The sequence below is a fragment of the Danio rerio genome, chromosome 6, assembly GCF_052040795.2.
Source record: "Danio rerio strain M-AB ecotype USA chromosome 6, GRCz13ab, whole genome shotgun sequence".
Classification (NCBI taxonomy): domain Eukaryota; kingdom Metazoa; phylum Chordata; class Actinopteri; order Cypriniformes; family Danionidae; genus Danio; species Danio rerio.
Genome location: NC_141026.1, coordinates 57,186,215 through 57,212,148, shown reverse-complemented (window position 1 = coordinate 57,212,148; position 25,934 = coordinate 57,186,215). Strand labels below are relative to the sequence as shown.

Sequence of the window (25,934 nt, the reverse complement as noted above, 5' to 3'; positions counted from 1 at the left end):
GTATAAGAACTGACCATTGTTTTTTTCTACTTATTTAAAATGCGGTCTTTATAGTATTTTATATTATGTTAATACCCTGTCTCTTTAAAATGATGCAGTAAAAAGGTTTCATGTGAAGTACATATATAGTATGGGATGTCCTGTATAAGAACTGACCATTGTTTTTTTCTACTTATTTGAAATGGGGTCTTTCTAGCACTTTATTTTATGTAATACCCCATTTCTCTAAAATGCTGCAGTAAATAGGTTTCAAGTGAAGTACACATAGATTATGGGATGTCCTATATAAGAACTGACCATTGTTTTTTTCTACTTATTAGAAATAGGGTCCCTATAACACTTTAAATCATATTAATATACAATTTCTCTTAAACAGTGCAGTAAGAAGATTTAATGTGAAGTACACATATAGTATGAAATGTCCTGTATAAGAACTGACCATTGTTTTTTTCTACTTATTTAAAATAAACTCTTTATAGTACTTTATGTTATGTTAATACCCCGTTTCTTTAAAATGCTGCAGTAAAAAGCTTTTATGTGAAGTACACACATAGATTAGGATGTCCTGTATAAGATCTGACCATTGTTTTTTTCTACTTATTTGAATTGGGTTTTTTATAGCACTTTAAAATATGTTAATACCCTGTTCCTCCAAAACTCTGTAGTTAAAAGTTTTCTTGTGTAGTACAGATATAGTATGGTATGTCCTGTATAAGAACTGACCATTGTTTTTTCCTACTTATTTGAAATGTAGTCTTCATAGCACTTTTTATTAGGTTATTACCCCGTTTCTCCAAAACAGTGCAGTAAAAAGATTTCATATGAAGTACACATATAGCATGGGATGTTCTGTACAGGAACTGATCATTGTTTTTGTCTACTTATTGGAAATTGGGTCTTTATAACACTGAGTAATGTTAATACCCAATTTCTCCAAAACATTGCAGTAACAAGTCTTTATTTGAAGTTTAGAATGTGATGTCCTGTATCAGACCTGACTATTGTTTTTTTCTACATATTTTAAATGAGCAATTTTTTGTCCAAATTGCTGAAGTAAAAAGTATTCAGATGTAGTATATATGCATATAGCATGGGACATCCAGTATTAAACCAGATCAGTCTTTTATTTAGCTTATGTCAAACAATGTATTCATAGCACTTTAAAGACTTTATAGCTCATTAATAGCACATTTCTCCAAAATGCTGCAGTAAGTTATTATGAGGTATGCATATAATATTGGATGTCCTGTTCATTGTTTTCTTCTGCTCACCTAAATGAGGTCTTTTACATGAGGTATGCATGTACATCCTGTATCAGAACCAAACTTTGTTTTTTTTCTACTTATTTCTTTATAGCACTTTAAAGTGTGTTAATGGTACATTTCTCCAAAATGCTGCAGTAAAACAGGCTTCATATGATGTATGCTTAGTATTTGACTTCCTGCATCAGATCTTGTTGTTCTATTCTACTTATAACAAATAATAAGGTCTTTACAGTCATCTAAAGTGTAATAATGCCCCTTATCCCATATACTGAAAGAAGCATAACCTTTTAAATCCCCTTTAAATGAAATAAACATATATTTGTAATTCAAACAATGTTTTGTTGGACTACTTCATGATTATTTTCACTTTCTGAGGTTAGCCACGTTGTATAAAATTGCATTCAACCTTATTTGCAATGTACTGTAGTTGGCTAGGAGAAGTAGAAACGCATTCTGTGTATTTAGAAGTCGTATATTTATTCTGTCCGTTTGATCTGCTATAAAATCATTTGAAGCAAAAAGATAAACTTGAGGAAATTAAAGGTAAGCCCAGAAACCAATTTCTTAAAATAACAACAGTCAAAAAACCTAATAAATTGTTTAATAAAGCATACGTGGGACGAAAGGGGGATAAACTTATATTTCGTTGTTATCTCTCTGTTCTGGGCGAAATGGGTGCTCTGTGGAGCGCTCTCTGTGTGGCTGCTGACGTTACCGTAATGATAATAATACGCGCGCACCGAAATATAAAGCGCGGCTGGCTTGACTGTGTTTTTCCGAACCGCGGCTGGCTTGACCGCAGTAGGCTTTTCTCTAATTCGAGCCGATAGATCTGCCGCCTCAGGAAAAAGCAGAGGAGGTGGAATCTGCGTTTATGTGAATGAGCGTTGGTGCAGTCACATAACAATTAAATCTGCAGTATGTAATCCGGATATTGAGCTCTTATGCTTGAGTTTGAGACCTTTCTACCTCCCAAGAGAATTCGGGAATATATTAATCTGTGTGGCTTATGTTCCACCTTCCGCTAAGGCAGCTATAGCCGCCAGTGCTATAAGAGACTGTATTCAAGACCAACTTGAACGTACACCAGGAGCGCCGGTGTTTATTCTTGGTGATTTTAACCATTGTAAATTGGAGACTGTTCTTTCTGGATATGATCAATATGTTAAAGACAATACAAGAGACAAAAATGTTTTAGACAAATGCTATGGGAACATCAAAGAGGCATACACGTCCAGGGTAAGACCTCCCCTTTCAAACTCTGATCACAATACTGTGTTTTTAATTCCTACGTATAAGACTCTTTTAAAGAAAAACAAACCCGTGGTGAAGACTGTGAATGTTTGGTCAGAGGACAGCGTTGAAGCCTTGAAAGGCTGTTTTCTCTGTACTGACTGGGAAGTTTTTCATAGCGAAGATATTAATGAAACTGCCACGGTAATAACAGATTATATTAATTTCTGCACTGAGAATGTGATACCAAAAAAGGAGATAGTCATCTATGCCAACAATAAACCATATATCACAAAGGACATTAAAGATTGTATTAAGAGGAAGAAGTTGGCCTTTCATAATCATGATCATCAAGGATTAAGAGTTACTCAGAAGGAGTTAAATGGATTATTAAGAGACGCTAGGATAAAACATAAACAATGCCTGGAGAATAGACTACACATGTCTAATTCTAAACAACTGTGGGACTCTATGAAATCTATGTCCAATATGCAGTCTTTTACTCCCTCTATTTCTATTTTTGATGACTCACAGAAAGTGAATGAGTTGAATGACTTTTTCTTAAGATTTGAGAATTGTGAATACACCCCAGTCAACAGTTCGGAGGTAATGTCTCCTAGAGGTGTTACCTATGATAGGCCACTGATTGATCCTAGGCAGATAAATTTTTATTTTAAACATATTGGCTCAAATAAATCTGCAGGTCCAGATGGAATTTTGCCATACACTGTTAAATGCTGTGCTGATGAACTGACTCCAGTTTGGGTTCCCATATTTCAAAAATCCTTAGACTCTGGTATTGTTCCTAGTTTGTGGAAAAAATCATTAATTGTTCCTGTTCCTAAGTTGGCGAGGCCCTCTGAGTACAATGATTTTAGACCGGTGGCATTAACATCTGTTATCATGAAATGTTTTGAGAAATGTGTGGTGTCCATTGTAAAATCAGAAGTTGCTAGTAATTTAGATCCTCTACAGTTTGCCTATAGGTATGGCAGAGGTACTGAAGATGCAGTTAATAGTATTTCGCACTTGATTCTTAAGCACTTAGACAATCCTAAAGCTTATGCTCGACTGCTTTTTATTGATTTTAGTTCCGCTTTTAATACGATCCAACCACATTTATTAATTGAAAAGATGGAACAGCTGAATATAAACCCATTCATATGCAAATGGTATTTCTCATTTTTAACAAACAGAACTCAGGTTGTCAAGGTTAAAAACATCTGTTCAGAGGAAAAGAACAGTAGTACTGGGGTTCCACAAGGCTGTGTCAGTTCACCTATTCTTTTTACACTTTTTACAAATGAATGTATAAGTAAGCATTCACAGAATTTTATTTTTAAATACTCTGATGACACGGCCATTTTAAGTTTACTTTATGAGAAGGATGATATTGGGGTTATATATCAGTCAGAAATTAGTCAGTTCATTGATTGGTGTGATAGAAATAAGCTAAAAATAAATACTAAGAAAACAGAAGAGATGGTATTTGACCCAAAGTGCATAGGTGACCATCGTCAAGTGGTTGTACATGATGATCCTATTACTCAGTCAGAAACCTATAAGTACTTGGGCATTCATATCGACAGTTCTTTCACATGGAAAACACACATTGATTGGGTTTGTTCTCGTTTACACCAGAGATTGTATTTTTTACGGAGGTTGCGTCTTTTTGGAGTCAACAAGAAGCTCATGATGCTGTTTTATAAAGCAGTTCTTGAAAGCATTGTCAGGTATGGCATTACAGTGTGGTTTGGCAACCTTTCTGTTCAGTGTAAATCTAAACTGATGCATCTCTTAAAGACAGCATGGAAAATTGTCGGGCACAATGAAAATTTTAATCCTCAAGTTTTATATGAGAACTGTGTCCTCAATCAGGTGGATAGGATTGTAAAGGATCCAACTCATTTTTTGTTTCCCCAGTACGAACTGCTTCCCTCTGGTAGAAGATATAGAGTCCCAAAGTGTAGGTTAAACCGTTACAAGAAATCCTTTGTACCTGTGTCAGTGGGTTTACTTAATAAGAGTATATCTTAATTGGCACCATAAATTTTGTAATTGTTGTATTTTATACTGTTTTTTATTGCTTGTTTTAGTGAGTGTCTGCAGCAATATGGCGATGCCCAAAACAAATCTCCTGTCAAGGACAATAAAGTTTTACTACTACTACTACTACTACTACTACATTGGATCTATCATTTCCTTGTGGGACAACTCCTAGGTCTTTCTGGCGCCTAAATACTCTATTACTTAATGACCCAGATTTTGTGCAAATTATCAACGATCGGATTGACCTTTTTATTTCTACAAATGTCACCCCTAGCATTTCAGCTAGTATTTTATGGGAAGCTTGTAAAGCCTTTCTGAGGGGAGAAATCATATCTTATTCAGCACATCAGAGAAAAAGGGCATCTGAACAGAAGTCCTCTTTAATTAAATATCTAGCGAAGCTTCAGTCCAAAATGGAAACCTCACCAACTCCAGATTTGTCTAAAGAAATACTTACAACAAAAACTGAATTTGACCTGCTGACAACGAATGAGGCCACTGAAGCTCTTCATAAAAGCCGTTATAATTACTATGAATTTGGCGATAAACCCAGTAAACTACTAGCACACCAGCTACGCCAGTCCTCTGCTCTAAACCATATAACTCAAATTTCAACTTCTTCTGGACCCACAACTGACCCACTTCTCATTAACAACCAATTTAGAAATTTCTACAGCTCCTTGTACACCTCAGAAAGCCTGAACGAAGAATCACACCTTGATAGTTTTTTTCATATTCTTGATATTCCCCTTATAGATCCTGAATTGGCCCTAAAATTGGATGATCCCATCACTCTCGATGAAGTTAAGACAACACTGAGCCTTTTGCAAAGTGGAAAGAGCCCAGGTCCTGATGGTTTTCCAGCTGAATTTTTTAGAACATTTTCAGAGAAATTATCACCTCTTATGCTGAACATGTTTAATGAATCTTTTAAATCTGGTATACTTCCACAAACTTTACGCCAAGCCTCCATCTCCTTAATTCTTAAAAAAGATAAGGACCCCCTTCAGTGTAATAATTATCGTCCTATTTCTCTACTGTGTGCAGATGTAAAAGTACTTGCTAAGATACTAGCATGTCGCTTGGAACCACTACTACCAGCTATAATCTCCCCAGATCAGACTGGCTTCATTAAAAATAGGCAGTCTTTTCACAACATCAGACGTCTCTTAAATATTCTTTACACTAGCCCACATAAAAAGACTCCAGAGTTAATTATATCCATGGACGCTGAAAAGGCTTTCGACAGAGTTGAGTGGGATTTTTTATTTTACACTCTTAAAAAATTTGGAATGGGTGATTATTTTATATCTTGGATAAAGCTTTTGTATACTTCCCCTTTAGCCTGCGTACGCACAAATAATTACTACTCAAAATACTTCCCTCTTGGGAGAGGAACAAGGCAAGGATGCCCACTCTCCCCTCTTCTGTTCGCTCTGGCTATCGAACCTTTGGCCATTGCCCTTAGAGGCAGTTCAATGTTGGGCATCACTAGGGGGGGAGTTGACCATAAATTATCCTTGTATGCAGACGACCTTTTGCTGTTCATTGCTGACCCGGCCAACTCTATCCCAGTGGTGCTTGCATTGCTAACAGAATTCGGCAAAATTTCAGGCTACAAATTAAATCTGACTAAAAGTGAAGCAATGCCTATTAATAATGCTGCCTCTGAATACCCTTTATCTTCCTTGCCATTTAAGGCCACTTTACACAGCTTCAAATACTTGGGTGTACAGGTGACAAAAAAATTTGAAGAGCTGTTCGACCAAAATTTTTCTCCATTGCTTAGTCGTCTAACACATGATTTTCGCTGCTGGTCTCTTCTCCCATTATCAATAGCAGGCAGAATCAGCTGCGTAAAGATGAATGTACTCCCTAAATTCTTATACCTTTTTCAGTGTATTCCAATTTTTATCCCAAAATCTTTTTTTGCTACATTAGATAGTTCTATCTCTCAATTTTTGTGGAATGGTAAGACCCCGAAGATTCGAAAGGACATTCTACAGAAACCTAAGGGCTTGGGTGGGATGGCCCTCCCTAATTTTTTGTCTTATTATTGGGCTGCGAACATACGATCCTTATTATATTGGAAAAATAAAAAAAATCTAGATGGTCCCCCAGCATGGTTAAATATTGAGAACGCCTCATGTAGATCTTCGGACTTAAAAGCTCTCCTCTGCTTTCCCATCACGCTATCTCCACTTAAATACACTGATAATATAATTGTGAAAAGCAGTCTGAAAATTTGGATTCAGTTTTTACGTAACTTTGGCTTTCAATCTACCCCTTTAACCGCCCCAATACATCTAAACCCATTGTTTTCTCCATCTATATTGGATGGAGCATATGCCTCTTGGAAGAATCAAGGGATACTCTCAGTAGCAGATCTTTATATCGAAGGTGTTTTTGCCTCATTTGACCAACTTAATGCATTGTATAACATTCCGAGAAATCATTTTTTTAGATATTTACAAGTACGTGACTATGTTCGTAAACATTTCCCTGGTTTTCCCAATGTCCCTCAACTATCGAAGATCGACAATATTTTATGTCTTGAAGCAAGCAGTAAAGGCCTAATCTCTAAACTAATCAGTATTTTTGCAAATTTACAGTCTTTTCCAGGTGACAGTCTCCGCACCAGCTGGTCTGCGGACCTTAATATTGAAATAGATCAAGATACATGGGAGGCAGTTCTGGACAGGGTTCATTCTTCATCTATATGCGCACGTCACTGCCTCATTCAGTGTAAAGTGGTTCACAAAGTACACTGGTCGAAATGTAGGCTCGCACGGATCGACCCAACTGTTGATCCAGAATGTGATAGGTGTCATTTGGGTTTAGGTACTTTAACCCATATGTTTTGGACATGCCCAGCTCTTTCCTCATTTTGGGGCTCAGTATTTCAGTCTCTTTCAGCCATTACTTCTATAGATATAACACCATCACCCATTATTGGCCTGTTTGGCGTGATGCCGGATAATTATGCATTACCCACTTACCTTTTAAACTTCGTGGCCTTTCTTACTTTGCTTGCTAGGCGTGTCATTTTATTATACTGGAAGAACCCTCAGCCACCCTCGCATGTACGGTGGCTGAAAGATGTTTTGTATTTTGTAAAACTAGAGAAGATTAGATATTCCCTTCAAAGACCTAACAGAACATTTGCCAAAATTTGGGATGCCCTTTCTTTATATGTTAAAACTCTTCAGCTGGATCTAGACTGATCACCTCAACTTTTGATCACAATAGTACATCAGTTTGTAATCTTTCATCACTCGAAATGTAACATTTGAGATTACTGTATAAATGTAGACATCTGCCTCGCATTAATTGTTTATTTTATTTTATTATTATCTTCTTTTTTATTTTAATTTATTTATTCACTTTTTTTATCAATATGTTATTTGTATTTATATTTATAAATTTTTTTTCTATTATTATTTATGTAAGGGTTGTTTGATATGTTTGTAAAATGGAAAAATGTTAAATAAATCATAAAAAAAAAAAAAAAAACACACCTATATATTCTGACACGCCCTGAAAGCGTTCGCGCCCTGCGCTTTGCGCATGGATTGTCAAAATGGAGCCCTATGTATTTTAGCAAACTTGCCTTCATCAGGTCTCTTCATATCTTCCGTAATGTCTTATGCTGATTAAAAGTGAAACCTCTACCTGCATTTGCTCTAGAGGGATCTCAAAGCTGAAGGACTCGTTGTAATAGGGGTTCAGTGTGTTCTTCTTCACCGTCGTCTTCTTCTTCTTCAGACGCTTTCCGTTCTGCAAGAGCTGGATCTTCACGTACGGGTCTGTAAGAGGTCAAACGTCTAGTTATCTGTATCAAACACATAAAAACAGGTCTAGACTCAGGATCTGTTGCAAGTCTCACCAGACAGGCCGCCCACGTCCATTTTCTTCAGGTTTTTGGCCTCGAGGATGCAGACGGTCAGTTTTCCTGCCGTCGGGACGTAACGCAGAGAGATGCAGATATCGCCCAGCTTCTCAGGCTGAAGGGAAAACATATTGATATGTGTGAGCATGTATTTCCTTTGGAGAAAGATAGGTGCTTGTTAAGTCATGGCGTATTAGTGACACATTAAATACTGTTTCCAGGTCCAAGCCGCTACTCATTTTAATAGAGAAAATATTTTTTTATAACCATTGTTTAGTCATATCAAAAATTAAAGTGAATTGTATATAAAATCATGGTGTACACAGTTGAAGTCGGAATTATTAGTCCCCCTTTCTTTTTTGAATATTTCCCAAATTATGTTTATCAGAGCAGGGAAAGGTTCACAGTATGTCTGATAATATTTTTTCTTCTGGAGAAAGTCTGATTTGTTTTATTTCGGCTAGAATAAAAGCAGTTTTGAATTTTTTTGTCACCATTTTAAGGTCAAAATTATTAACTCCTTTAAGCTATATTCGATAGTCTACAAACCAAACCATCGTTATACAATGACATGCTTAATTAAATTAACCTGCCTAGTTAACCTAATTAACCTAGTTAAGCCTTTAAATGTCACTTTAAGCTGTATAGAAGTGTGTTGAAAAATATCTAGTCAAATATTATTTACTGTCATCATGGCAAAGATAACATAAATCAGTTATTAGTAATTAGTTATTAAAACTATTATGTTTAGAAATGTGCTAAAATAATCTTCTCTCCGTTAAACAGAAATTGGGGAAAAAATAAACAAGCGGTCTAATAATTCTGTATAAAAAATTAATCACATTCTTGCCATCGGATTTTAGGCATGAATATATTAATGTATATATATATATACTGCGATCATGATTTTCAAAAGTATTACAGCGCCTTGCAAACAGTTTGATACAGGGCTTGGACCTGGAAGCTGCTCTGCATGACGTCACACACCAGCGCTCGTTATAATCATAAATATTCCCTTTAAACTGAATACAATCTTACATCAACAACACATGACAAGCAATGCGTTGATAATAACATATATAATCATATTAGATTACAAACAACCCAAGGAGTTGTTTAGCACGCATGCATTACTGCTGTTGTGTTTAAACATGTAATATTTTTCCTGAGGTGATTTAAACTAAAATACACAAGGGTACTCTATCAAACACATCTACAAAGATAGGAATATGGTTACTTACTGAGTTATTAACGCCAATACTACACAAAGAAAGGACGGACTTTGAAGGAATAAACAGTGTGAGGAGAGCTCCATTATAGTGCACTGGACAAGCAGTGTTGCCAACTTAGCGACTTTCAGACCCCTCTAGAGATCAACTTTCAAAAAAGCGACTAGCGACAAATCTAGCGACTTTTTTGTGTGCTACTGGAGATTTTTATAGACTGTAATTTTCCATACTGTACCGACCCTACTCTTCTCAACGAGCTGTGGGTGATGCCGTCGGCCCCTCCCCCACCTCAGAGCACTGACAGGTGGCCGAGTCCTCGTACAGCAGCCTCTCCCACCTGCAGCCCGAGAGCAGATCACCCCTCTGCGTACCGACGGCAAATGATTTAGCACCAGCAGTGTGAAGGTATTTCCCTTGTACAGTGAAACCGATCTGCTTCTCCTGTATTTTAGCAATTTAATTTGGCCGTTTATTCTTTTCCTGTTCACAATCACAGATATTCTAAGTAAGAGTTTCAGAACTTGTCTATCACGTCTGAGAGATTACTGCAAATTCACTACACATCTATATTGATATACAGTATTCAAACAGCAATACATTTAGTTAAATTGACATGCTTGCATAAAGTGTAATGCAAATAAAAATACCATAAGCTGTTAAACAAACAGAAATGGTAAAACATGATGACGTCAGTAATACGCAAATTAACGCATGACGTAATCTAGTGACTTTTAGCGACTTTTCGGGCAGAGGATTGCGCCTTTTTGTTGAAATTAGTTGGCAACAGTTTGGACAAGTCTGAACATGTTCTGCCCACACATGCATGTGGCAGGCAGTTCTGTACAATTACATAATTTATCAGCTTAAAGATATCAGCCTAATTTTAACATTGGACCGATAACGATAATCTTAAAAATAGCATGCATCGGCCGATAACGATATGGCTGCCGATATATCTTGCATCCCTACCTCATATTGTGTCTATGTTCCCTGTTTGCTTTTGCTTTAGTTTTGATAATAAATTGGGTAACACTTTATTTTGATGGTCCATTTGAGTATTAGTAGACTGTCTGCTTAATATCTGCTGAAACTGCTCCTTCAACAGACATTTTACTGACTATGAAGCCTTGCAACTACATGTCAACTTACACTAACCCTAACGCTAACCTAACAGTCTACTTATAATCTAATGAGAATAGTTGGCATGTAGATGCAACGTATCTTAAATTCAGCAATAATAGGAATATGGTTACTTACTGAGTTATTAACGCCAATATTACACAAAAAAAGAACAGACTTTGAAGGAATAAACAGTGTGAGGAGAGCTCCATTTTAGTGCAGTGGACAAGTCTGAACATGTTCCGCCCATGCATGTGCGAGGCAAGCAGTTCTGTACAATTATATAACTTATCAGCTTAAAGATATCAGCCTAATTTTGACATCAGATCGATAACGATAATCTTAAAAATAGCATTTATTGGCCGATAAAGATATGGCTGCCGATATATCGTGCATCGCTACCTCCTATGGTGTCTATGTTCCCTGTTTGCTTTTGCTTTAGTTTTGATTATAAATTGGGTAACACTTTATTTTGATGGTCCATTTCAGTATTAGTAGACTGTCTGCTTAATATCTGCTGATACTGCTCCTTCAACAGACATTTAACTGACTATGAAGCTTTGCAACTACATGTCAACTTGCACTAACCCTAACCCCAAGCTAACAGTCTACTTTTAATCTAATGAGAATTAGTTGGCATGTAGATGCAACGTAACTTAAATTCAGCAAATGCTCATTAAAATAAAGTGTGACTATAAACTGTACAGTGTGTAGATCCTCTCCTCATTTTTCGTTCCTGTGTAACACGCTGGACTGTAACTAAAACAGACGGTAATATTAGATGAATGTAATAATCACCTCCTCTTTCTCAGCGCTGTCCAGGTCTCTCCACTCTTCAATGGGCTGGCCCAGATCCAGGGTGTTCATGGGTAATTTCACCTCACCTATGATGTCGTGTTTGGAGAATCGGTCATAATCATACACAGACATGACCAGCGTCTTCCCACCCAGCTCCTGGTACGGGATCTAACATCGAAAACATTCAAAACAAATGACATTAATACATAGGAAAGAGTTGATATGATTTTTTTCGTCAAGGACTGTTGAATAAATCTAATTTGAATATTTGTTTTGCTTTGTGTTTATGTGTGTTATTTTGGTAACACTTTAGTTTAGGTCACAATTCACTCTATTAACAGACCATTAACTAACCAGCCTAATAAACTACTAATTAGCTGTTTATTAATAGTTAGTAAGGGTTTAGGTTTTGGGCAGGATTAGTAATAGTAAAAATAAGATCATACTATATAACTAGTAATAAACAGTTAACATCGTAATAATAGGTATGTAATAAGCCAGTAGTTAATAGCATGAATTGTGACCTGAACTAAAGTGTTACCATATTTTTTTGCGTTTAAAAATATATTACAGTCTGTAAATAAAAGTTTGTGAGTAAAATTTTAAAAATATTTATTTACAATTCAAAATAAAGCATTATAATGTATAATTAAATTGCATGATATCTTACAGTATATTAAAAACTGTAAATTTAAATATAATAAATGTAATGAATAAAGAATTTTTTTATGTTTTAATTCGCAATTACAGTTTTTAATATATTGTAAGATATTATGCAATTGAATTTTGCATTATAATTATATATTTAGAAAAATAAATAAAAAAGTTTACTTACATTTAATAAAAGTTTGATATGAGTATGTGTGTGTGTGTGTGTGTGTGTGATTTTTTATGCTAAAATATGTTTAGATTAGTTTGAATATTTAAAATAAAGTATGTGTGTAAAAATTAATAATATTTAATGCAATTAAAAATAAAAGTAGTAATTAGTCACTTGAATATTTAAAATAAAGTATATCCTTAATAATAATAATATATATACAGTTGAAGTCAGAATTATTAGCCCCCTGAATTATTAGACCGCTTGTTTATTTTTTCCCTAATTTCTGTTTAACGGAGAGCAGATTATTTCAACATACTTCTAAATATAATAGTTTTAATACAGGGTATCTGCACATTTTTTAACAGAAAATTTAAGACCTTTTAAGACCTTTTTAAGTCCTCTAAAATGAAAATTTAAGACTTTACCTAAAAAAAAAAAAACAGGAAAATGTTCAGTGTGAACACAGAATGATGTGGTGAAGTATGGCGGCAAATCTATGGCGGCAAATCAATGGCAATATAAATCGAGCGCATCGGTGATGTTTGCGCGCGAGGAGAAGTGAACCGTGAGCAGATTTCTTGGTTGACTTGGTTTACTTGTTATCTCTAACGCTATTGGCTACTGTGCCTTTCCGGAAGTTAGCCGGGATTGGACGCAAGTTAAAAGATCATGCCGTTAAATATATATACAATTTGCAAGTCATAATCATAAGAAACTTTCTGAGAACTTTATGAGGATTCAATCTCGAGAAACAGTCAAATAATATCCAAAATAATGACTTGCATTCTTGTAACATGACTTTCTGAACCCATTTGATTTGTCCGTGCAGCACTTGTCTGGTTTGTTGTATTTTACTTCATTATTAACCACAACAGCAGTGCTCATTATTACACTTGGGGATGATCTTTCTAGGAAATATTGTCTTCAGAAGAGTTTATTTGCGTTTTAGATCTTTATAGATAATTATAATTAATTTATCTTTATAGATAATTGTTAACATTGTTTGTAATATAGATCAGTGTAAAATATATATATCTATATATATTATATATATTTTTCAATCTCATTTTTAGTTAATGATTGAATAACCTGCATATAAAGACTTCAATCAAAAATGATTAGCCCAATTAAACATAAAAAATACAGTGACAGACATTCAGATGGGTTTTTATCGCCACCTATTGAGCAACAATTTAATTTCTACAATCTTCGTTTGGCTTTACTCACTATCCATTACATCATTCCACTTCAGAGGCATACAAATACTACTTTCTATACGACAGGCCCACATCTTAAAGGTCACATATGCAGTTGAAGTCAAAATTAGTAGCCCACTTTTTTCTTGTTTTATTTCGGCAAGAATAAAAGCTGTTTTAATTTTTTAAAACCCATTTTAAGGTCCATATTATTACCCTCTTTAACCTATTTATTTTTTTCGAAAGTCTACAGAACAAACCATCGTTATACAATAACTTGCCCAATTACCCTGCCTAGTTAACCTAGTTAAGCCTTTAAATGTCACTTTAAGCTGTATAGAAGTGTCTTGAAGAATATCTAGTCTAATATTATTTACTGTCATCATGACAAAGATAAAATAAATCAGTTATTAGAAATGAGTTATTAAAACTATAATGTTTAGAAATGTGTTGAAAAAAATCTTCCCTCCGTTAAATAAAAATTAGGATAAAAATAAACAGGGGGCTATTAATTCAGGCGGGCTAATAATTCTGACTTTAACTGTATAGTGGAATAACAGACTAATGGCAATATATTTACTATAAACCTTTGTACTTTATGCACTGCATGCATGTATAGCCTATTTTGTATACTATTGTCCATCCAATTTATTCTGACTTGTTCTTCACAGAAAATGAGTCAAGGACAATGAATCTTAGAAAAAAAAAAAGATTTTTGTAAATTTGAACACGTTAAGTTTGAGTTCAGTTTAAATGTAGGTGCTAAACTTCATCAAATGGTTCAAAACACATTTAAAGTCTGAATTATTCGTCCTGATTTAATAGCCCATGTATATTTTCCCCAATTTCTGTTTAATGGAGAGATATTTTGCCACATGGTATAACTCTCTCTTTCTCTCCCAAGTAATAATGTTTGTTACAGAAATAAATCTCATTATTTTGATATGTCATTATATGACTTGGTCATGATGGTAAGAATAGGCATTATTATGAGATTAATTATTTAAAAAAATATCTCATTATTGAAAGTAAGTCTCCACCTATTATTACTGAGAAAGTAAGTCTATGTTTCACACTGTGACATTATGATAAGATTTCCTATATAATTTTATTTAACGGGGAAACTAGCTTACCTGCGTCCAATCCCGGCTAACTTCTGGAAAGGTAGAGTAGCCAATAGCGTTAGAGATAACAAGAAAACCAAGTCCCGCCCTAGGACTCACAAAAATCTAAACTGTTTCGCGCGAGCAGAGAGAAGAACCAGCGAGCGAGCGGAGAGAACTGATCGCGCGCGCGCTGTAGGCATGACCTCGCTCGCGAGAGCGTACATCGTGCGCACAGATGATAATGTGCACGCGCGGGACTTGTTTTCTCGCGCTGGATCACTTGAGCGCGCGCGTGAAGATCCCCTGTGCGCTCGCGAGCTGTAATTTTCTCGCGTGTAGACCTGTAATCTGCTCACGGTTCACTTCTCCTCACGCGCAAACATCACCGCTGCGCTCGATTTATATTGGCATTGATTTGCCGCCATAAGACGAGTCGGACATGATATTTAAGATCCCACATGAAATTTAAGACCTCCTTATGGAAAATTACAGAATTTAAGACATTTTCAGACCTTAAAAATCGAAAATTTTATTTAAGACATTTTAAGACTTTTTAAGGACCCGCGGGGACCCTGTAATAACTAATTTCTATTAACTGATTTATTTTATCTTTGCATTGATGGCAGTAAATAATATTTGACTAGATATTTTTCAAGACACTTCTATACAGATTAAAGTGACATTTAAAGGCTTAACTAGGTTAATTAGGTTAACTAGGCAGGTTAGGGTAATTAGGCAAGTAATTGTATAATGATGGTTTGTTCTGTAGACTATCGAGAAAAAATATAGCTTAAAGGGGCTAATAATTTTGTCCCTAAAAAAAGTGTTTATAAAATTAAAAACGGCTTTTATTCTAGCTTAAACAAAACAAATAAGTCTTTCTCCAGGAGAAAAAAATATTATCAGACATACTGTGAAAATTTCCTTGCTCTGTTAAAACAACATTTGGGAAATATTAAAAAAAGAAGAAAAAAAATCGAAGGGGGCTAATAATTCTGACTTTATTTATACTTTATTTGAAATATTCAAGTGACTAATTACTGCTTTTATTATTAATTGCATTATATATTATTAATTTGTACATTTACATTTATAAAAATATATTATTTATTTATCCAAAGCAACATATTTTACAGTTATTTTTCAGTGATTGTGAATCAAAGCCTTTAAAAAAGAAAAACGTAAAATAAAACAAGTGAATACCTTTACATTCTTGTATTTTTAAAGAAAATCACACAATCACTATTTACTACCATTCACACATGATTTGCATGAGAAATCCTCCTAAAGTTGCGGGTTTTCTCCATCTCGCTGGTACAGTGTACAGACACGCTGGTTTATTTTTAGCGGCACAGTCAGCCGTTCTCACTGTACGGCAGGTGCTTGAAGTCGGCTGATTGTTCCTGTCCTAGATCACTTTTCTGAGAGTGAGACTATTAGAGCTCCAGCATTGACCACCAGAGAGATCCGCAGCCCCTCTGGAGCTCATTACACTCACACACTCATCCAGAGCTGCAGGGGGCTTTAGCACTGAATGCTGGAGTTGCAGAAAACAGCCAATAAACACTAATGACTGAACAACATCAGTGTGTTTCTTATAGTCCTTATACAGTGTACGAGTCTGGGCTTTCAGATCGTATAAGTTTTAGTTTTTAAACATCATAATGCATTTTAAATGCAAAATAAATTCATATTTTAGGCGTGTTTGGACATGAAGAATTGTTATTTTATAATAATAATAATAATAATAATACTAATTCAATATATTTATATTTTCTAGACATTCAAAAATATTTACATAACTATATATTTTGTCAATTAAAACTATATGGTATTTGATTCTTAATAATAAGTGAATGTGAGGAAAAAAGAAACATTTTATTAAATAAAAAAATAAATAATTTCTTGTAAATAAAAAAAAATACCTAGAAACACTCGAATATATATACAGGTATATATATATATATATATATATATATATATATATATATATATATATATATACATATATATATATATATATATATATATATATATATATATATATATATATATATATATATATATATATATATATATATATATATATTATGGTTTTATGTAGACTTAATTAAAATCTTTTGAATTTCAATGAAAAATTATATGAATTATATTCAATGAAAATATTAAGAAAATATTTAAAAATATTCAATAAAAATATAAATAACATACAAAAACCTACAAATTAAGTCTAAAAATTAGGTGAGATATGGGAAAAGCATGCATGTGTATAATAATAATAACAACAACAACAATGTATGTGTATGTATGTAGTTATATGTTATTTTAGATGCGATTAATCTGAATTGGTTTGACAGCACTTATTGAAACATAATATAACAAATACACATTTATATCGCAAAAGTGCGCTGACACTGATATAACTAGATCCTTTTCATTTTAAAGAGGGCATTTAAATGGTCGTGAAGCATTTGCAAAGTTTCAGTCTTCTCTGAAACGATGTCTCTCTTTAGGCCAATTACAACATAAACATTAAAAGAAGATAATATAATTTCATTATTTTGCATTTGTTTTTCGAAATTACAGTTGAAGTCAGAATTATTAGCTCCCCTTTGAAATTTGTTTTCTTTTTTAAATATTTCCCAAAATATGTTTAAGAGAGCAAGGAAATGTTCACAGAATGTCTGATAATATCTTTTCTTCTGGAGAAAGTCTTATTTGTTTTATTTTGGCTAGAATCAAAGCAGTTTTTAATTTTTTAAAAACCATTTTAATTTTTCAACAAACCATCGTTATACAGTAACTTGCCTAATTTACCCTTACCTGCCTAGTTCACCTTATTAACCTAGTTAAGCCTTTAAATGTCACTTTAAGCTGTATAGAAGTGTCTTGAAAAATATCAAGTAAAATATTATTTACTGTCATCATGGCAAAGATAAAATAAATCAAATTATTAGAGATGAGTTATTAAAACTATTATGTTTAGAAATGTGCTGAAAAAAATCTTTCCGTCAGACAGAAATTGGGGAAAAAATAAACAAGCAGTCTAATAATTCTGACTTCAACTATATATATGTAAATATGACATGCATTGTAGAGTTCTACTATAATCAGTTCATTATTAAACTTATAATTGAGTCATTAGTCATTTAATACATATAACGGCTTACCTTAAAGACGAAGGATTCATTGAACACTGGGTTGAGGGTCTTCTTGTGCACCTTGGTGTCGTACTTTTTCTTCTTATCTGGTAGAATGAAGACTTTAACATAAGGGTCAGACGTTCCTCCAGAGTCCATGGAGATCAGATCGGCACACTGCAGGATTCCCACGGTCAGCTGAGGAAATAAACATTTAGGATATGTAGGGGAGTAGCTTATTTTGAAATGTACTAAAGCAAACGTACAAAATTCCGCAAATAAAAAGACAAAGTATAAAGTATACTTATATTCAGGGCTTGACATTAACTTTTTTTTTTTATCACCAGCCACTGTGGCTAGTAGTTTTCCACCATTACTAGCCACTTGCCATCTTCACTAGCCACAATTTTATTATTGGGAAAATATATTTTATAAACATAAATATGGCTTTGACATGCTAAAACTACTTGATTTAGATTTTGTGTTGCGTCCACATGCCTCCTCATTTATTTCACTTTTTGTATGTCGTGTATGAGCTTGCTCAACAATCATGAGCAAATGGGTCATATTATTACAATTAGTTTTTGTTTCAAAGAATTCAAAGAAAAAATTTGTTTCAGAGCTTAAAATGAAGGATTTACCCAGTTTATCTCTGACCACACCAAACACAAATAATTAATTATTTCTTAGCCACAAATTTTAAATGTGTCAAAATATGCAAAATACAGCTGCATGCTATTCATTTTATTTAACAAAACGTAATCTATCCTGGCTAAATGTCAAAGATCACCACTTAACTACACATAAATGCAACCCAGGCTCATTATGGAAACGTAGCCCAGCGGTTGTTTTTGGAGGCCGCAAAATATGTCCCGGGAGGTACGTATTTGTGCAGTTTTTGTTTTCGCAAATCTGTGAGAGGCCGCTGTACGTGCTTTTTTGCGTCTCGAAAGCCTCTCAGGAGCGCGTGCCGTTTGCGCTCTTGCTGTTCTCGTGCGAAAAGCCGCCGGAGGCCGCTATCAAGCGACCGTCTGTCCCAAGCAACGATTTCCAAAAGCTGTATAGAAATAAAAAAAAGCAAAAGCCCTCGTCCGATTTTGAACGCGTTTTCGGATTTCACCGCATTCTCGTCCTGTCGCAAACTCGTTCGCTTTTATTTTTTGGGTTCTGTTTTTCATCTTACCTGATTTCTGAAACCGCTCTTCCCCGGACTCGAACCAGGTCGTCGTCGCCGCGGCCAGCTTCTCCTCCTCCTCCAGGCCTCAGGTACGCCGACGTAACACCACAAGCTAAACGGACAAACTGGTTCTGGCGGGAAGCGAAGCGTTCGCTTGAAAAAAAACTAAATGCGTCCATACGTACCTCCGGCCACGTAAATCGCGGTCTCCAGAAACGTCCGCGGGGCAACGTTTTCAGAATGAGCCTGGGTTGCATAAATGGGAAGTTAATCTCCCATTAAAGCAATGTTATTGTAAAAAATCCTAACTAAACCATGTTAACGCAAAAGAAAGCAGGTAAACAACATACTGAAAAGGTAGTGAAAGGATAATCACACACACAAGGTTAATGTTAGAACTATGAATAATCTGTTCAAAGAATGGTTACAGCAAAAGCAACCGGTGCTGCTTACAAAAAAACTGATCTGGAACTCTTGAAAGCAGCAAGACTGTGGGTGCATGCTCATCACATTTTGACTAGTCTATTTTAAAGAAACCCCTTCACATCAGTTGTGTTTCTAGACAGAGTTGCTTCACGCAAGGAAGTGAGAGCACACATGCATTTAAAACAACCTCAGCTGTTAGCGCGAATGATTATCCTCTCATTCGGTATTCACTTGCTTTCTATTTGCATGCATATTGGGCCATCCTTTGTTGAACCCTGCTTTTGAGAATTATTACCTGTGAAAATTATTTTCAACAAGCCAAAGTGGCTAGTGGGAATGTCTGTCCGCTGAAATCTAATCACATTAATTTCAAACCGTGCTTATAATATGCATTTGATGACAGTGGTTACTATCCACCACTAGTATGAAGGTGAAATGAACTCAACTTTTTTTCCTTTTTGCATGAATGATATTTACATGGACACACTATCGATGAATAAAGAATTATTTTCACCAAGTTCTTTGCACAACACCATATAAACACCACAAAACAACTCAACACTGTCCATGATATGTAATGTTCGTGTCATCTATCTGTCTCCATATGGTTAACTTTTCTGGAGTGGTCCGTTTACTTGGTAACCGTACATGTTATTTTCTAGCATAACAACCACTTAGGGCTCCATGCATCTTAAAAATGGGATTTGATTGCATTGGAAAACCAGTCAGCAATATGGTTTATCTGTCATTAGTGTTTGTCTAAAGTCATCTTGGTGAGCTGTGAGGAGCTCTAATACCTACAGCTGTGACTCAGCTGAAAGTGAAGCACATGACTGAACACCGTCATTAGTAAAAATACAGTGCAGCAAGAGCACAAACTCTCTCTGAGACCACCATAAAGACAAGTCTGAAAAGATGTATTTGTTAAAGGAACAGTTCACCCGAAAATACTAACTCTGTCATTCTTTATTCCGACTTGTGTCATTCCACACACAAGCACACTGTCTTTATTTCTGTGCCACAAAATGAGAAACCGCCACAATTTTATATTAATTATGCAATGTAATGTGTGTTTATATGACACATTTATTGTGTTTGGCCATACACCCAAAGCGCACACAGGACAAAGCCGCCACAAGACAGGGGCGCTAGTGCGCTCACCACACACCAGCTATAGGGGGAGTGGAGACAGTGATACAGCCAATTTGGAGCCAGGACACCTGGGTTACATGTCTTCTCTTCACGAGAAGTGCCATGGGATTTTTAATGACCAAAGTAAGTCAGGACCTCGGTTTAACGTCTCATCTGAAAGACGGCACTCACTGAGCAGCATAGAGTCCCCTTCACTGTACTAGGGCATTAGGACTCAGACTGTAGGTTGTGCACACCATGCTGGCTTCACTAACACCACATTCAACAGCAACCAAATTTTTTTCATGTGGTCTCCCATTTAGGTACTGACCAGGCTCAGCCCTGCTTGGCATCAGTGAGTAACCGGTCTTTGGTCTTACAGGGTGACATTATATTATTAATTAATTAATTAATTTTCTTTTTGCCTTAGTCCATTTATTAATCTGGAGTCGCCACAGTGGAATGAACCACCAACTTATCCAGCATATGTTTTAAGCAGCGGATGCCCTTCCAGCTGCAACCCATCACTGGGAAACATCCAAACACACTCCTTCACACTCATACACCATGGACAATTTAGCCTACCCAATTCACCTATAGCGCATATCTCTGGACTTGTGGGGGAAACCAGAGCACCCGGAGGAAACCCACGCCAACACTGGGAGAACATGCAAACTCCACACAGAAATGCCAACTTACCCAGCCGAGGCTCGAACCAGTGACCTTCTTGCTGTGAGGCGAAAGCACTACCTACTGCACTACCTCCGCATCACCGATTTTATATTATATTATATAATATTATATAATATTATATATATATATATATATATATATATATATATATATATATATATATATATATATATATATATATATATATATATATATATATATATATGAGACACAATGACTGACTTTATTGACAAATAAAAATAAAGGCTTTCTTCTAAAAATATTTCGGAGAAAAGGGACTTTTACATTTTATTTTACTCTAATTTATAATATTAATATTTATAAATTAATATTACCTAATTTAATAAGTTTAAAAATATGAATAAATAAAAAATAAATAGACTCAAAAATCATTTACCACAAAATATGAATACAAGCTGATCAAACTGAATTTCCTTCGGCTTAGTCTCTATTTCAGAGGTCACCACAGCAAAATGACCCGCAATCTATTCTGGCAATAAGGTTTTTATGCAGCGGATGCCCTTCCAACCACAACCCAGCAATGGGAAACACCCACACACTCTCATTCACACACACACTCATACACTAGGGTCATTTAAGTTCATTCAATTCACCTATAGCGCTTTGTTGGACTGTGGGGGAAACCGAGCACCCGGAGGAAACCCACACCAACACGGCGAGAACATGCAAACTCCACACAGAAATGCCAACTGGACCAGCTGGGATTTAAACCAGCGACCTTCTTGCTGTGAGGAGATAGTGCTATCCACTGAGCCACCGTGTCACCCTTGATTAAATATCTTTATCTTAAAACTGATTAAAAAAATAACTTACGTTTTAAAAATTATATTTTAAAAAATCTAATTAGTTTTTCTGAGAACAACATACTGTATTTGGGAATGTCTTGATTGACCAATCAGAATCAAGTAGTAATATTTATAATTATATATGTAGTCATCTAATTTAACTGTATTATAAAATGTTCCCTGCAGTGCCTTAAATCCAGCATCTTTACCTTGTTATCCTGGAAGTCGTAATCCAAAGAATATTGAAGCTTTCCCAGTTTCTCCACTTCTTTCTCCTCTTCCTCTTTCTCCTCCTCTGTCAAACCGGTTTCTCCTTCTTCATCGTCATCATCCTGTTGTTTCTGCGGGTGCAAATGTTAAACGTTTTAATCATGTTGACATCCGGAATATGAGTATATATGTGGTTCCTGTCTATAAGCATGCCACAAGCTCAGGGCCCGGTCAGTTGCAGACAGTACAGGTTGGAGAGATGCTTTTCTATTTTAAATCTGTCAAAGCAGACTTGGAGTAATGTTGTCATTCAGGGCTGGATGTTGAAAATGACTCGAGTTCGCAATTTTTATTGGTAACACTTATGTTGTAAAACAGTTTAATTGGTTAATACGATTATATTTTGTATATACACTCAGCGGCCACTTTATTAGGTACACCTGTTCAACTGCTCGTTAACACACATTTCTAATCAGCCAATCACATGCCAGCAACTCAATGCATTTAGGCATGCAGACATGGTCAAGACGATCTACTGCAGTTCAAACCGAGCATCAGAATGGGGAAGAAAGGTGATTTAGGGGATTTTGAATGTAGCCCGTTGGTGCAAGACAGGCTGGTCTGAGTATTTCAGAAACTGCTGATCTACTGGGATTTTCACGCACAACCAATCTCTAGGGTTTATAGAGAATATTCAGAGAAAGAGAAAATATCCAGTGAGTGGCAGTTCAGTGGGTGCCTAGGCCGTGTTGATGCCAAAGGTCAGAGGAGAATGGCCAGACTGGCTCCAGCTGATAGAAAGACAACATTATCTCAAATAACAACTCGATATGTACACAAATGGCCTCCACAGTCACCAGATCTCAATCCAATAGAGCACCTTTGGGATGTGGTGGAACAGGAGAATCACATCATATACGTGCAGCCGACAAATCTGCAGTAACTGTGTGATGCTATCATGTTAATATGGAGCAAAATCTCTGAGGAATATTTCCAGTATCTTGTTGAATCTATGCCACGGAGGATTAAACCCGGTACTAGTAAGGTGTACCTAATAAAGTGGCCGGTGAGTGTAGATTCAAAAGAGCTTTTTGGCAGCACTAGAAGAATACTGTTATTGATATGCATAAAGAGTCATGCAAGCATTTCCTCCTCATCTGCATGATAAATTGAACTGTTCATCAGTGATGCTCCAGGGAACAAGTGATGACAGCAAATATTTAAAGAAGAACAGGCTCCTTTGTGCTATTCTGGGCATATGAAATGCTGAAATGCCGTTCTTGTGTGGTTTTGAACATCATCCAAAATAAACTATAACGTGCAGAATACATTACTTTACATTTCTCAAACAGGTCACATGTTCGACACTATACAGTGGCCCAAAAATATTTGGCAACCAAGCCACACTTTGAAATGTCCGAAAGTGATTTAGTGATAATAGCATTAACATTCATAGTAGGGCTGCACGATATTGAAAAATCGTATTTATGTTTCTGCGATAAATATGAAAAGATGGTTTGAGTAGCTCTATTTGCCGATTTTCTGGTGAGTCTAACACAGGGGTGGGCAAACTCTGTCTTGGAGGGCCGGTGTCCTGCACAGTTTAGCTCCAACACTAATTAAAAACACCTGAACATGCTAATCAGTGTCTTCAAGATCTCTAGAAATCTTAAACCAGGTGTGTTTTGTTTAAAGTTGGAGCTAATCTATGCAGGACACTGGCCCTCCAGGACCGAGTTTGCCCAACCCTGGTCTAACAGTATTCAGGAACAATAATGAAACAATCACAATGTTAATCAAATGCTTTTCTTCCTCTGCTTCGTCCTGTTTCTAGTCCAAATATCTAAAAATTCTTAGATCAAGTAATACTATTGTTTTGTTTCCACCTTAACACTTTACAATAAGGTTCATTAGTTAATGCGTCTACTAACATGAACTAATCATGAACAACACTTGTACAGCATTTATTAATCATAATCGAACATTTACTAATGCATTATTAACATTTAAGTCCATGCTTGTTAACATTAGTTAATGCACCGTGAGTTAACATTTAAACAACTGTATTTTTTTATTAACTAACGTTTATTAACATGAATAAATACTGTAGTAAATGTATTGTTCATTGTTTGTTCATGTTAGTAAATGCATTACTTAACATTAACTAATGAACCTTATTGTAAAGTGTGACCAATTAATAGTTATTTTGTTTAAAATAAGCTAAATTATCTGCCAGTGTAATAAGTAAAATAATCTTGTTTTTGTTTTGAAACGTAGATATTTGGACTAGAAACAAGACAAAAATTCTAAGCAAGAAAAACTTTTAGTTGCAAAAATCGTATCAATTCTGTATAAATAATTCTATAAAATAAATCTGTCACACCTCCAAACATATTTTTTTTTGTGCTCAAATGTTCTAAGCTCTCTTGAAATGATCAGTCACAAGCCTTTCAAAACACATGCAAACTTTACAAATCACATGTGTTCTGTGGCTCCTGGTCAACTATAATCTAGACTCAACATTGCATATCTTGTGATGTGACTATTGCAAATTCTCACATTGCGATATCGATGCTAAAACGATATATTATGCAGCCCTAATTCATAAACATTATTACTATCATGAGTACCTGTATTAACCCTTTATCAGACGAATAACCATACACTGAAAAAAATGATGTCTGCAAAACTGTTGCAAACAATTTATTTGTGTTGAATTTAAACAAACAAATTTAATTGGATAATATTCTACTTAATTTGTGTTTAAATTGAGCTGAAATAAATTGTTTACAACCATTTAACGTAAAAAAAAGAGTAAATCCAAAAAATCCTGTATATGTATATGGTACTTTTTTTTTTTTGTTTTTCATATTATTTTAGGTCATAAAAGGTCTTGTAATAAACCCTTATGACATGGGATCATTCAATGAGTATCTCAGCGATTGCCCTATAAAGGGTTAACAACCTATCACATTAAAAAAAAGAATAATGTTAATAATTCTCATTATTAATATTACATTTTAGCATAAGATATCAAATCAAGCCTCATTCATACGTCTAAAACGCAACTAGCCCAGCAGGCACAGGACATCAGCATGACATCAGATTGACGTTGTACCCCAACGTCGTGGGATGTAGCATTTTATTTGGAAATTAAAATCGGGTTGGTGTCAGAACCCAACGTCAATGTCCAACATCGGAGAGACGTTGCATTTGGGTTACTTTCCAACGACACCTAAAAACAACAAAATATCAACGCTTAATGGTGTTACCACTTGAGGTTGTGTGGACGTTACTAATATGAAGTCTATCGGACATTGGATTTTGGCCATACTTGGAGAATAAATCTCAGTATTTGACTTCAGTATGATGTTGGTTTAAGATGTTGGCTCAACAATGGATTTTGGCCACGTTCCAACCAAACCTAAAATCAACAAAATATCAATGTCATTTCATGTCATTATTGGACATCAAAATAACATCGTCCTAAACATTAAACGGCGACCTAAATCTAACTAATATTAACGTCTTATGACGTTGTGTGTCTGCTGGGTGGTATGATATTTTAATGCCTAACATAATTACATTCAAATATTTACAAGTGTGGTTGAAGTGTCCAAATAGTTTTTGAGGTCACTTTATGT

General features: G+C 35.3%; 3 protein-coding genes across 9 annotated transcripts in view; 1 reads left to right on the top strand and 2 right to left on the bottom strand.

Moving 5' to 3' along the window:
- The window catches only part of slc12a5a (solute carrier family 12 member 5a), a 2,560,186-nt gene that overhangs the window by 1,390,431 nt on the left and 1,143,821 nt on the right, over positions 1 to 25,934 (top strand). The window lies entirely within an intron of this gene.
- nav1b (neuron navigator 1b) overlaps positions 1 to 25,934 on the bottom strand; it is a 947,042-nt gene that overhangs the window by 536,683 nt on the left and 384,425 nt on the right. The gene's annotated exons all lie outside the window — the stretch shown is intronic.
- Positions 1 to 25,934, bottom strand: part of syt2b (synaptotagmin IIb) — a 124,877-nt gene that overhangs the window by 25,935 nt on the left and 73,008 nt on the right. For 4 of the 7 annotated variants that reach the window (XM_087258210.1, XM_087258211.1, XM_087258209.1 and 1 more), the window contains 5 exons: positions 22,290 to 22,421; positions 17,878 to 18,045; positions 11,583 to 11,750; positions 8,434 to 8,551; positions 8,220 to 8,353 (listed from right to left, as the gene is read on the bottom strand). In XM_087258210.1, the coding sequence (XP_087114336.1) occupies positions 8,220 to 8,353; positions 8,434 to 8,551; positions 11,583 to 11,750; positions 17,878 to 18,045; positions 22,290 to 22,421 (720 nt within the window). The remainder of the gene's footprint in view (positions 1 to 8,219; positions 8,354 to 8,433; positions 8,552 to 11,582; positions 11,751 to 17,877; positions 18,046 to 22,289; positions 22,422 to 25,934) is intronic. The other 3 variants (XM_087258214.1, XM_087258213.1, XM_087258215.1) reach the window with 1 other exon arrangement.